Raw genomic sequence first — 13,441 nt, 5'->3', positions numbered from 1 at the left:
CAGTCAAGGGCATGTACCTTGGTTGCGGGCACATCCCCGGTGGGGTGTGTGCAGGAGGCAGCTGATTGATGTTTCTCTCTCATCGGTGTTTCTAGCTCTGTCCCTCTCCCCTCCTCTCTGTAAAAAAATAAATAAAATGTATTTAAAAAAAAAAACATGCCTAGGATTAAAAAAACACCACTCGTAGTTTCCAACTTGGTAAAGAGAACAGGATGGTGCCCATTCCTGAGACAGGGGTTATAGACAATAAAGCTAGAAGGCCCTGCCTCACCCCATCCTCCACCTTCACCCCTCCCCACCCCACCCGTCAGCAGTGGCCTGGACTCTGTCCCCAGCACCAGACACAGGTCACACAGCTCAGTAGCACAAGCTCCTTTTTATTAACCACCTTCCCTGGTCTGAATGTGCCCGAGTAGAAAAGAAACAGTAAAATGCCCCAGCAGGGAGGGTCGGGGCTCCTGAGTTTGGGCTGAGAGGCCGGATTCCAGCCCCTTTTCCCGACGGATGCTGTGCAATGACTCCCTTACCTCCCTCCACCCCTGAAATCCAGTGTCAGGAGGCTGAGCGGCCATGCTGGCTGGGACACCCTCCCCACCTTGTCAGGGATGGGTGCTGGCGGGCCTAGTGAGGTGCAGCGGGCTGGGCTGAGAGGAACCAGCAGAGAGGCTACCAGGGGCCAAGAGGTGAGGGGAGGCGGGTCCCCAGTGTGGGGGCTGGGCAGAAGCCTATGGGGCCTCCCGCCAGCCTGTTTCCTAGATCTTACTGCCCTGACTGGTGGGCTGCTGGCTGGGGTCCCAATACCCGGCCCAGGACAGAGGTTTGGGGCAGGAGGGGCCGGGGAAATGCTGGGTGTTCCAGGCACGGGAAGCCCGATGGGCATGTGCAATGGGAGAAGGGCCCCCCTCACCATGCCTGGGGCATAATCCAGGTGTGACCTCAGTGTGACTGTGTGGAGCTGAGGAAGTTGACAAGGGAGGGTTTGGCAGCCTGCCCCCCCCAATACTTATGTGAGCAGGAGATTGAGCTACATAGACAAATGGGGTGGGGGGTGAAGAAGGGATAGGGTGGGGGAAAGGCAGACAGGATCCAGGTTGTAAGTTCCCGGCTGGCGGAGCTGCCTTCTCCTGCTGCCCAGTCAATGACAGCTCGGCATCCTGCGTGCCTCTGGGCTACCCCGTGGGGGACGGCAGGGGAGGCAGAGAGCAGCAGTCATCGGAGGAGAGGGTAGCAGGCAGGTTCACCTTGACCCTGGCCAGCCCAGCCTGCACAGGTCCGAAAGGTCCCCAGCCTTCTCCATCACCCACTTTTGTGCCTCTGAAAAGAGGGGCCCATCTGGAATCTGAGAGAGAAGCACCCCCCTCTCCCCCTGCCACAGGGAAAGCTAATGGAGGTGGAGTGGGAGGCGGAGTGCTCACAGCACTGAGGCACGGGACGGCCCCTGGTCCCTGGCTGAGCCGGGCGGGCACCGTTTGTAAACATAAGACTTGGTGACGTCTGGGGATGGAGGAGGAGGGGGACGCCCGGACCCTGAGGTTTGGGGAACATAAGACTTGGTGACGTCTGGGGATGGAGGAGGAGGGGGACGCCCGGACCCTGAGGTTTGGGGAGAGACACTCGGTGAGGCCCCGAAGCCTCGGGGAATGTCAGTCAGCCGTGGGAAAGAGGGCTGCGGGCTCACCGTGGGCCCAGGAGGGAGTGGGCGAGGCACGGACTCTACCTGCCTCTGTGCATCTGTGTGAATTCAGCGCTACCTTTGGGACTGGCCGGAGCCCAGAGGAAGCCACTGCTGGCTGGTCCGCGGACAGATGGAGCAGGCGTGAGTCCTGGGGAGGGAGCACAGCCCCTGCTCTGTGGAGAGGGCGCCCCCATTTCTCCCGAGGGAAGTCATGCTGCTGCCTTCTCCTGAGACCTGCTGAGCCTCTTCACCGTGGGCTCCAGGCCTGGAGGAGCTGAGAGCTGGAGGCAGCGGGGAGGCTCCTGTGGCCCCCCTCCCGCCATCCAGGGCCCCGCCAGGACGGGGGAGCAGGAAGGGAGCTGGTGTGTTCAATTCCCAGTCAGGCCACATGCCCGTGCTGCAGGCTCCAGACTGTGGGGTCCGATTTCAGCCCAGATCCGTCCCTGGAATCACCCCACCAGGAGAGGGGAATGAAGCCCGAGTCAGCATGGCCCCGCAGCTCTGAGATGGGTTCCTGGGTGCCAAGGAGGCCGTGGTTATGCCAACAGATCCACGAAGACGGCGTTGGCTGTGGTCTGGCCGAAGATGAAGGCTCCCAGGGTGACTAAGAGGACTCCGTAACTGACCAGCGCCCACCAGCTGTAGGCAGAGGGGGAGACCGGCCTGTCAATCAACCCACCCGTGGCTCTGCAGACTTCGATACACACACACACATTCATCACCATAACCACCTACACCAGCGGTCGCCAACCTTTCGGACCTCACGGACCACCGACTGGCGGCCACTGACCTAAACCACTTCTCCTGTGGGGAGAGCCCTTCCTACTTCGCAGGGACTTTTCATACAAAGGTGTGTGCTGCCAGGGGTATGACCCCTAATCCACAGGTAAGGAGACCAAGACCTAATGGGATGGACTGGTCATAGGAGGTCAAGGGCAGGACCAGGGTTAGAATGCGTGTCTCCTGACGGAGAGATGTTTCGGGGAAAAGCAGGTCACGGTGTGAGCCATTTCATTAAAACAAAATAAACAAAACAGCTCGGCCGGCGTGGCTCAGTTGCTGGGCGTTGACCTATGAACCATGAGGCTGCAGTTCAATCCCTAGTCATGGCACAGGCCCGGGTTGTAGGCTCCACCCCAGTAGGGGGCCTGCATGAGGCAGTCGATCCATGATGTTCTTCTCTCATCGATGTCTCTTATCTCCCTATCCCTCTCCCTTCCTCTCTCTCTAAAAATCAATAAAAATATATTTAAAAAACAAACAAACGAAAAACACATAACTAGACTCCGAACCCCACGTGTCTGTGTACACATATTCACAGCTGTGTGCACACAGGCAGGCACACATGCAGAGTCCGGGAGAGCGCAGACCCTGCTGGGACATGGAGCTGGGGTGGGGGAGGGTGGCATCTGGGCTGTGGGGGAGGAGGGATTCCACTCTTCTCTCTGAGGTCCTTCAGGAGGGCTTGCACTGTCCTAACTAGCACATTACCCATTTTTTAAAAGGAATTTTAAAACACTCCCGTTTTTCAAAGTGGGCCAGTCTCCTGACCCCTGTGACTTTAAGGCCCCCTCGAAGGCTCCCTCCCGTGTAGCGCCTCCCCTGAGGACAAGGCTGGCGCTGCTTTACCTGGCTGGCTTGACCTCCTCCATCTCAGACAGTTTGGCTTGAATGAGGCACAGCCCTGGAAGAGAAGAGGCGGCCCCGAGAGCTTGGCTGGGCCCCTTCCCCGGGCCCAGCTCCCCCCTGACCACGAGGCAGCGGTGGATGGAGAAAGGCCTGTTGGCTTTTCCAGATACTCCACCTCTGCCCCCACGCCCAGCCCGAGGCCTGGCATGGGCTCTCCCAGGAGACGCCAGCACCCACAGGCACACCGTGAGCCGCGTGCAGCACTCGGGGCTAACGGGGCAGCACGCCCGGGCCCTTCCCGGTGATTGCTGAGCGGACGTGGCCCCCTTGCTCCGCGCCGAGTGGCAGGGGCTGTCAGGGTGGAATAAACTGGGTGCAAGTGGCACTCATGGCTGGGCAGGTGGGACAGCTTCCCAGGGACCTGGTGGCAGACCCGTCTGACACTCAGGGCTCCCGGCTTCTGGGTCAGGGTGCAGCCACAGACCCCACTGCCCTCTGGGGACTGACCAGCCACAGCCCTGATCGCCGGGGAGCCACAGAGACCTGAATGCGGGACTGAGGGTACAGGTAGAGGACCTAGACAGGCTTGGCGTTGGAAAGGTTGTGACCCGTTAGCTGAATTCAGGTCATGAACCTCCCTTCGCCTCGTCAGGAAGTGGAGAGAACAGCATCTTCCTATCAGACGCCGCTTGGGCCCGGGTCAGCCCAGAGCCTGTGGCGGGTGACCACACAGGCTGGCGGCTCCTCTCCCCCGCAGGAGAGCCAGGGAGGCGCTCTGGCCGGGAGGGAGGCAGTGCTGCGGGGGCGCCAGGGGTCCGCACCTGGGAAGACGAAGATGAAGCAGGCGGCCAGGCCTCCGATGACCGAGATGACCTTGCCGATGTCGGGGATGAAGAGCGCCAGCAGCAGGGTGAGCAGGAACCAGACCACCGTCTGCAGCACTCGCCGCCGCTGCTCCCGCCCTACGTCCTCCTCCACGGGCATCTCCTGGTAGCGCAGCCACAGGCCTTCGACCACCGCCCTGCACACAGGGAGGGGCTCAGAGGCTCCCCTGCTCACAGTCCCCCCACCAGCTCCCGGAGCCAGACCCCTGACTGGGTGGATGGGGCGAGCCTGTTCCTCTCTGTAAAGGGGCCCAGCAGCGATCTCGGGGCTGCCTGGGGACTGGATGGGGGTGAATGTGCAGGGCTTAGCGCCTGCCTGGCCCAGGATGTGGTCACCGGGGGAACCGATTCTATTCTCCTGAAAGGGAAGGGCCTGGGACACCCAGAAGGCTGGTGTTCAGGAAAGGATCTGGACTAGAGGTTCTCAGAGGACTCACAGAATGTTCTGGGGACCATGGGACAAGGGGGAGGGGGGAGGGAAGACCCGGCTGGGGGTAGGCACTGACTTTTCCCCACGGGCTTCAGTTTCTCCTTCTACAAACAGGGTCCATACAAGGTCAAAGGACCACGGGATGAAGGGTTATCAGGGGCCCCGAGGACGCACCCCCCTGGGCGGGGGCTCACCGGCCACAGAAGTGCAGGATGGAGTAGGAGGTGAGCACGCTCAGGATGATGAAGGCGCGCGCCACGGCCACGGCCACGTCGTTGGAGGGGTAGGACAGGAGCACGTCGGGGTCCACAGAAGCTCCAAAGGTCAGGAAGCCACAGATGCCTGAGGGCAGGGAGCAAAGGGCCGGGAAGGCGCCACCCTGGCAGGGGAAGGCGGAGGGACTGCCCACCGCTGGGTGGGACATCAGACAGGGAGGGCGTTGGAGCAGCTGTGCAGGCTGAGGGTGGTGGGCTGGGGTCAGAGCCTCCTCCCCAGCCTTCTCACGGCTGCCCCCACTGCCACCTCTGATCTCACGCTGCCCGCACGTTCCTCTCACAGACAGCTCTTCATCCGACCACTCAGGTCTCGGCTCCATGTCCCCTCTCTAGAGACGCCTCCCCACCCGGCCTGCCCACAATCTCTCTCACATCCCCAGCACTCTCACATCAGCCTATTTCCTTCAGAGCCCACGTTCTCTCTGAATTCTTTCTTTCCTTTTCGTTTTTAAAATATATTTTATTGATTTTTTACAGAGAGGAAAGGAGAGGTATAGAGAGTTAGAAACATTGATGAGAGAGAAACATCCATCAGCTGCCTCCTGCACACGCCCCACCGGGGACATGCCCGCAACCAAGGTACATGCCCTTGGCTGGAATCGAACCTGGAACCCTTGCATCCGCAGGCCGACGCGCTATCCACTGAGCCAAACCAGTTAGGGCTCCTTTTCTTTTTTAACTTATGATCTGCTTCTCCAAGCAGAACACGAGCCCCAGGAGGACAGGGCCTGCCTGGTTCCTGGCTGTGTCTTCAGAGGCAGAGGCCCCAGAACTGTCTGTGGAGGAATCACTGGGCCATCCTCCAGGTCTCCCAGCCCTGCTCCCTATCCCAGCCGTTCTCCACAGCACCCACAGCCATCTCTCACGGACACACCTGCCTGCGAGACTTTCGCTCTGGCTCCCAGCAATCCTCCAGGCCCCAGGGGACCTGGCCTTGTCACCCCCCCTCCTTGCTCCACTCCAGCTACACACACCTTTCATCGGTCCCTGCTCAAGGACTAAGCAGTTTCTGGTTCCTCTGCCTGGAATGCTCTTCCTCCAGCCCTTCCGACTCTGACTCCGTCTCATCATGTGGGCCTCCCCAAAGGCACCCCCTCAGAGAGAAGCCTTCTGTGAACCATCCCCCAAAGGCGCCTCTCCCAGTCCCACTCACATGTCCCGTTTCACTGTGGCCCTCAACTGTCTGAAATCCAGGATTCCTGCTTTTCTCTCGATAGACTCTCTCCTACTAGACCATCCATTCCACCAGGGCGGGGCCAGGCCTACCTATCTCCACGGCACCCCCATCTGAGAATAGTTCCTGGCACTTACCAGGCAGAGCTGCTGAATGAATGGATGAACCCGTTCCTCTCATTTGGGCAGGGGGAGGCCCATGGCAGCCCCACTTCAAGCCAATGCCTACAGAAGGGTCTGACACGCTAAGGGTGCGAAGCTGTCCCCGGGAAAGCTGGGCTGGAGCGCTTAGGAACGGAGGGAAGGCGGGAGCGCTCACCTGTGCCCATGTACACGGCGAGGGCTATGACCATGGCGGCCGTCACCACCCCGCCCCAGGTCTTCACCTCGGGCTGCCGCATGCTGTTGAAGATGGGCACGCTGCTCACGTGACACTGTCAGGGCGAAGGTCACAGTTATGCTGGGGAAGTGACCTCACCCCCCGTTTCCAGAGGGAGGGACAAGGGGCGAGTCCTGGGGTCCCCTCTCCATCCTTCCTCCCAGGATCCCCCATCCTGCCCGTGATGTGGGCTCCATCCCAGGGTGGGGAGTGAGCTAAGGGGGCCGCAGGGACCTGGCAACTGGCACCTGAAATCCAAAGCAGATGGTGGGCATGGCATTGAACACGGCCATCCAGGAAGCTGGCCTGTGGATAAACACAAGAATGTGCTGCCTGGGGACCCCACACCGCCACCAACTCCCCCTCCTCCCCGTCATGCCCTTACTCTTCCTCCAGCCAACCATGGCCTCCACCAGTGAGCCTTCTACACACTCCACCCACAGAAGCCTGGGAATGGGGAGAGGGCACATCTCCATTTCACAGGTCAGTAAACTGAGGCTCTGCAAGGCCCTCCTGGGACCGAAATCCAGAATTTCTGGCTCCTACACCAGGGCTTTTACTTTTTTTGGTTTGTTCCTTTCAAAAAAAAGAAACTTTTTTTCCACTGAGCCAAACCGGTTTTGGCAAAAAAAAGAAACTTTTTTTAAAAAAAAATATGACCAAATAGATCCATCCTCATGTAGAAGATACAGAAATTACAGAGACGCACAAGTTGGAAAAATGTGTAGCTCCATCCTGGCAGGCTCCACAGCCTGAGGCCTCGTCTCACGTTGGCTCAGTGGTTGGGCGTTAGTGGCAAACTCTCTCCTGTCTCTGGTTCCCACTTCCCTTCAGCGGAGAGAGATGAGGACCGCTTGTTCCTACAATGACCGATGAGCCAAGCCCCACTGAGCACCTGTGTGGCCTTTCGATGTCTGACTCGGCACCTTCCGGGGCCCAAGCAGCCGATCCTACCCCCCGTGTCTCTTGGGGGTCCGCACCCACCTGGTCAGGATGTCCCCTGGGGTCATCTCCTTATCCGGCCAGATGTACTTGATGATAACGATGGCGGTGACGTACCAGGTGCCCACGACGCTCAGGAAGCTGCGGGGAGAATGGACGGAACTCCTTCCTCCCCAGCCCAGCCGCCCTTTCTCTGCTCCCACCCCAGGGGCATCTACCCTTAGTTCTAGTGACCACAAGTGTCTACTGAACAACTTGGGAGGCTATTTCCAGCAAAGACTCCAGAAATGCATGAGAAAGAAGTTTTGGAGAAACTGGCCACAGCCAGGAGGGAGCTGGACCCCACAGGGGACCAGACTGGCATTTCTGACCATCAGGAAGTGCACTGGCTCAGCTCCAGGGCTTGGAGGGCTGGGCTTCAATCAGAGCGGCCCACACGTGGCGAGGGCTGCAAGGAGGGCCCTTGAGAACTAGGAGATACCGGAGGTAAAAGGGTTGAAGGTACAAATACTGGAATGTCGACATTACAGGGGACCCTGGAGACAGCTGAGTGCGACCCTGCCGATTACGGATCGCAGGAAACAGCTTTTCAGACCCTGAGTCAGGCAGCCAGTCTCCTCCCTTCATAACAAGCTGTGGGGAAGATGCTGCCCGGATGGCAACCCCAACTGATCAAAAGTCCCATTCTCTCCGGGAAAGCTAAGGTCCAGGCCCAGAGGCTGCCTTTGCCCTCTGGTTGCCACCTGTCCCTTTGACAAGGACACTGAATATCCCACTGATGCTCAGGGCCACCGTCTCCCTTTGCTGCTAACAGAAAGGAAAGCCTTCTGCTGGAACCCGTGCAAGCCCTGGCCGGCCAGCCTTGCCCGCTCTTGCCGCCCCAGGAGTTGCATGGAGGTGGCATGGAGGACAGGGTTCCCTGGCAGCCCTTGGGTCTCCAGGGTTCTGTCTGGCCCAGGTTGGGGTGGGGCCTCCGAACCTGGCATACTTCTGGAAGCCGATCTCCCTGGGGATGGACAGGGGCAGGATGAAGAGGAAGGCAGTGAGGCTGATGGTAAACTTGCGGTCCGTGTACCAGGGGCTGCCACCGGCCCCCTCAGGCTCCTTTGCCAACACAGCTATAACTGCACAGGGAGGAAGGAGGGAACGTCAGGCCAGGCCACTGCAAGGTGCGGCCCTCCTGCTCCGCTGGGCCTCGGGGCTTCCATCTGTCTAATGGGCCCAGCAGCCGGGAGGAGGATTCCCAGGGGAAGGCGTTCCATGCCCTTTCCCTCCACCCCTAGGATTCCCAGGGCCAAGGGGGAGGGATGAGGTGGCTACAGAGGGAGCCTCACTTTTGTCCTGCTGGTCCCCAATGATGATGAGGAAGGCGATGCAGGTGCCGAAGGTGTAGATGGCAATGGACACCTCGCACAGCACGCCCGTCAGCTTGCCACACACAGCCCACACCACCTCCTGATAGGTCCGCTCGTTGCTGGCCTGGGAGCAGTAGGCGAGGATGACGAGGCCGCTGATGATGAAAACCAGCATGCCCTGTGGGCAGGGGCAGAGCAGGAGGGTGTGGAAAAGGCCTGGCAGCAAAGGACAGCCTGGTTTTGCTCAGTATTTACGGGGCCAGTGCTCAAAGCTGGTTTGGCATAGAGACCTCACCTTGCAGGGCAATTTTAAAAAATATATTTTATTGATTTTTTACAGAGAAGAAGGGAGACGGACAGAGAGTTAGAAACATCGATAAGAGAGAAACATCCATCAGCTGCCTCCTGCACACCCCCTACTGGGGATGTGCCCGAAACCAAGCTACATGCCCCTTGACCGAAATCGAACCTGGAACCCTTCACTCTGCAGGCCGACGCTCTATCCACTGAGCCAAACCGGTCAGGGCATTGCAGGGCAATTTTAGTAGATTACTGGAGACTTGAGATTTTCTTTAGAAACAAAAGCTTTGTAGAAAATTTCAAATGCACACAAAAGTAGAAAGAATGGTATAATGGACCCCCATGTCCTTATCACTCAGCCTCAAAAATGATCAACTCATGCCCAATCCTGTTTCATCTATTCTTTCACCCACTCTGGATTATTATTTTTTAAAAAACGTTCTCTCTCTTTTGTAAAAATATTTTTTAATTTATTTTAAAGAGAGAGAAAGGGAGGCCCGGGTGGTGGGGACAGAACAAAAATAAATAGAGAGAAAGGGAGAGGAATGGAGAGATAGAAACATCGATAAGAAGCCCCCTACTGGGGTCAAGCCCGCCATCTGGTCACATGCCCTGACCGGGAATCCATTCAGCGACCACTTGATTCATAGGTCGATGCTCAACCACTAAGCCACACGGGCCAGGCTCTGGATTATTTTGAAGAAAACACAAGTTCTCATATCACTTCATCAGTACTATTTCATGTGGTTCTAAAAGATGAAGGCAGCCTCTTTTTTAAACATACCACAAGACTGTTAAGTATGCAACTGATGTCAAATTTCCCTGATTGCTCGAAAGGCATTTGAAACCTCATCTGGGCTCAGAGTAAAGAATGCTGGGATAGATGGGTAACATCTGCCCTGCGTGAGGGTGGGGAGAATGGTAGCTCTGATCACCCCTCATCCGGAGCCTCCCCTTTGAGGCAAAGAGGCCAGACTCCCCAGCTGAACTGCATTCCTGCCCTCTCGGCCCGCACACTCACCATCTGCAGGGTGATGCCCGCGGCCACGCCCCCGGCCGTGCTGAAGGCTGCTGGGAAGTTGAGCAGTCCTGCCCCCAGGCAGGCGTTGACTACAATGAAGATGGCCCCAAACGAGGACGTGGTGCCTCTGCTCAGACTTTCAGGGGAGGCCTCCCCCTCACTCTTCGGGTCCGAGTCCACACAGGGACTCTGCAGCAGACGGGCCCGCTCCCCAGCATCCGTGCTGAAGCCCCACTCGCCAAGGTCACTGTTGATGCTGACCTGGGCCATGGCCCTGACAGCCCTCTTCCAGCTGGGTCTGCAGATTCTGCCTCACCACCACATCCCCTGTTCAGAGCTGTTCTCCCAGGAGGCCTGTGGGCTCTGGCTCTTCTCAGCCTAGACAGGAAAGGCAGGTACCACTGTTATGCCAAGGTGGGCACAGAAAGGCAAAACGACTTCCCCCAGATCAGATGGCTGGGACTGGAACCCAGGGGCACCTGTGTGCAGAATACTGCACTGGGGGCAATAGTGTGGGGTGGCAGAGACAGAAATAGGTCCGAGGCAAATCCTGCTTGCTTCAAGCTTACAGGCCCAGGCGGTATATAAGACAAACATAACACAGAGGGGCAGTAACCTGCCAGCATTAGAAAGAGGCCATGTATGGGCAGGAGTGTCATGGACATATCTCATTCCATCCTTACGACAGGGGACATGGGGCTTGGAGAGATCAAATCAGTGGTCCAGGGTCACATGTTAGCAAGTTGCAGAGTAGGGTTTGGATACCGATCTGTCTGCCTTCCCAGCCTGTTTATACACCGCAGGGTTCCAAGAGCAGCCCTCACTCAGAATCAGCACACCGCCCTCCAGCCGAGAGTCTGGATCAGGGGTGGGCAAACTTTTTGACTCGAGGGCCACAATGGGTTCTTAAACTGGACCGGAGGGCCGGAACAAAAGCATGGATGGAGTGTTTGTGTGAACTAATATAAATTCAAAGTAAATATCATTACATAAAAGGGTACGGTCTTTTTTTTTTTTTAGTTTTATTCATTTCAAACGGGCCGGATCTGGCCCGTGGGCCGTAGTTTGCCCACGGCTGGTCTGGATTCTCCCTAGCTTCCGAAGTCCTTCAAAAGTCAGGCCAGCTCTCACTCATCTCCCATATGGCTCACCTAACTACTGCCCACCACAGAGCCATCCCCTCCGATGCCCTCAACATGCCGGGGGTTAGAACGGCAAAGGAGGCCCCCTGAGTACTCAGATGGTTCCCACTGCTCCTCCTGGTCCTGGTCCAACAAAGTCGGGAATGGTACACTCACAAGAGGGAGGAAAGAAGGTGATGATGCTCTTAGACATCGGTCACCACGCATGCAACCAAGACACCAGCCCCAGAGGAAGTATCCCTCTGCTGGCTCCAACTCCAGAAAGATCAGCCAGGGGACACCCATCCAGCCACTCAGCCAAAAAATCAGAGCAGTGAGTAGCAGAGGGACAGTCTTGGGCTCCCAGGCTCCCAGCAGAGCTCCAGGCAGAGCCCCGCAAAGCTAGTGCTGCCAGAGCTGTGGGACCTCCTCTCAGCCCTGCTCACGTCTCAGAACAGGGGTGTAAGATCGCTCAGCCGTCCCTCCCCCCAGTTACTCAGCTCCATCCTCCCCAGCTTACCTGCTCTTCCCACCTGATAAGGGCTACGGTGGAAGGGGTGCTGCTCCTTACAGCTCCTTCTCCCCAAACGCCTGGGATCTGACTCTCCTCATTTCTCTCTCTCTGGCCCCAATTTCTTCTTTTCTCTTTGCTAAAAGGCCGCCGTCAGCAGAGTGATGAGTTTGAGCTGTTTTGTGCTGGTCAGCAAATTGAGGCGAGCTGGGCCGCTCGGACTCTAAGTCGTAGAAGGGAGCACCAACCAGGTCAGTCAGGTAAACAGGCGCACGGAGGGAAGACGCTGGGCTAAAGTCACAGCGGGCAGCCGGCAGGACCAGAACTAGGAGCCTGGCGCCCTCGGGGAGCTGGCATCACTGCAGGAGGCCCCTCGGTTCCCAACCGGAGCGGGACCCCACTCCAGCCCGCGGCTGGATCCCCGAAATAGGAGGGGTGGGCTCACTGAGAGGTGGACCAGGGCGCACCCCGCTCGGAGGGGATGGCCCCAGGCATGCAGTGAGGTGAGTGGGCTATTGTGGGGTAAACTGGGCGGAGGCACCGAGATTTGATCCGGGCCTAGGACTGGGTGGAGACTGGGCAGGAACCGGCCAACCGAGGGCGGCCGTGGGACCAAGGACGCCGGGCTTCTGATCGCCCTGCGGGGAGTGGGCAGGGCTCTGCTGCGATCGGGGGTTTGGGTGCCCCAGGACCTAAAGATCCCACCCTCCAGCTTTTCTACTTTCAGCCACCTACCCACGGTACCTCATGTCCCAGCCGGCTAGGGAGACACGTGAACAGAGGTCACGTGACAGTCGGGCTACCGAGCGCGGGGCACTCTGGGAGTTGTAGTTTCCGCAGGTAGTCTCCACGGTATGTGTGTACTGTTCTGGTTTGCTTAATTGGTCACTTATTGAAGGATGTCTGAGCTGTTTGCAGGTTTTAAAAGTAATAGTTTTTTATTTTTGAGCTTTATGCACTTTATCCTCAAATCGATCCTTTAAAAATGTCCAGTACACCTGGCAGGCATGGCTCAATGGTTGTGCATTGACCTATGAATCAGGAGGTCATGGCTCAATTCTGGTCCAAGGCACTTGCAAGGGTTGTGGGCTGGATTCCTCGTGTGGGCGTGTGGGTGGCAGCCAATCAATGTTTCTCTCTCATCATTGATGTTTCTCTCTCTCTCCCTCTCCATCCCTCTCCGAAATAAATTAAAAATATATTAGAAAATAAAATTGAAAAAAAAAGTCCAATACAGCGGTTTTTAGTATATTTATAGTTTTGCAACCATAACCACTATCTAATTTCAGCATTGTTATCACTCCCCCCACCAACACACCCTGTAACCATTAGTAGTCAAACACCCCCCAGCCCCATTTCCTCTCCCCCAAGCCCCTGGCACCACTAACCTACTTGGTGTTTTGGATGAGCTGTTATCAAGTTTCATCCATGTTGGAGCAAGCATATTGGTATTGCATTCCATTTTATTACTAAACTAGAGGCCTGGTGCATGACACTCGTGCACTGGAGGGGGGGGGGTCCCTCAGTCCAGCCTGTGCCCTCTTGCAGTCCGGGACCCCTCGGGGGATGTCTGCCTGATGGCTTAGGCCTGCTCCCCGCCTAAGCCATCAGGCAGACACCCCCTGAGGGGTCCTTAGCACTGCTGCGGAGGTGGGAGAGGCTCTCGCCACCACCACTGCGCTTGCCAGCCGTGAGCCTGGCTTCTGGCTGAGCAGCGCTCCCCCAGTGGGAGCGCACTGACCACCA

At 57.5% G+C, this 13,441-nt stretch overlaps 1 protein-coding gene across 5 annotated transcripts; it reads right to left on the bottom strand.

The window, feature by feature from the left end:
* Positions 1-357: 357 nt before the first annotated feature.
* On the bottom strand, positions 358-12,486 carry SLC38A7 (solute carrier family 38 member 7). Of its 5 annotated transcripts, none has more exons than XM_036346370.1 (12): positions 12,431-12,486; positions 11,705-11,918; positions 10,064-10,441; positions 8,722-8,920; positions 8,367-8,511; positions 7,430-7,528; positions 6,694-6,751; positions 6,386-6,500; positions 4,813-4,960; positions 4,126-4,325; positions 3,305-3,359; positions 358-2,314 (listed from the first exon to the last, which is right to left on the bottom strand). In XM_036346370.1, the coding sequence occupies exons 3-12, from the start codon at positions 10,331-10,333 to the stop codon at positions 2,212-2,214; spliced, it is 1,392 nt and encodes a 463-aa protein (XP_036202263.1). In that variant the 5' UTR covers positions 10,334-10,441; positions 11,705-11,918; positions 12,431-12,486; the 3' UTR covers positions 358-2,211. The 5 variants fall into 5 exon arrangements, with proteins under 5 accessions (XP_036202263.1, XP_036202268.1, XP_036202266.1 ...); XM_036346375.1 differs by having other exon boundaries at positions 8,376-8,511; XM_036346373.1 differs by having other exon boundaries at positions 11,718-11,918.
* Between the last annotated feature and the right edge of the window lie 955 nt (positions 12,487-13,441).

Source organism: Myotis myotis, unplaced genomic scaffold (assembly GCF_014108235.1).
Source record: "Myotis myotis isolate mMyoMyo1 unplaced genomic scaffold, mMyoMyo1.p scaffold_m19_p_19, whole genome shotgun sequence".
Classification (NCBI taxonomy): domain Eukaryota; kingdom Metazoa; phylum Chordata; class Mammalia; order Chiroptera; family Vespertilionidae; genus Myotis; species Myotis myotis.
This window is presented reverse-complemented; position numbering and strand designations above follow the sequence as displayed.

Bases quoted from the DNA above. Each gene is read 5' to 3' on its own strand.
- SLC38A7 (XM_036346370.1), bottom strand. From the start codon at position 10,333: ATGGCCCAGGTCAGCATCAACAGTGACCTTGGCGAGTGGGGCTTCAGC. The intron at 4,961-6,385 runs GTGAGCGCTCCC...CCCTGCCCTCAG, and splicing joins CGCCGTGTACATGGGCACAG to GCATCTGTGGCTTCCTGACC. The intron at 3,360-4,125 runs GTGCGGACCCCT...CTTCTCTTCCAG, and splicing joins CTTCATCTTCGTCTTCCCAG to GGCTGTGCCTCATTCAAGCC.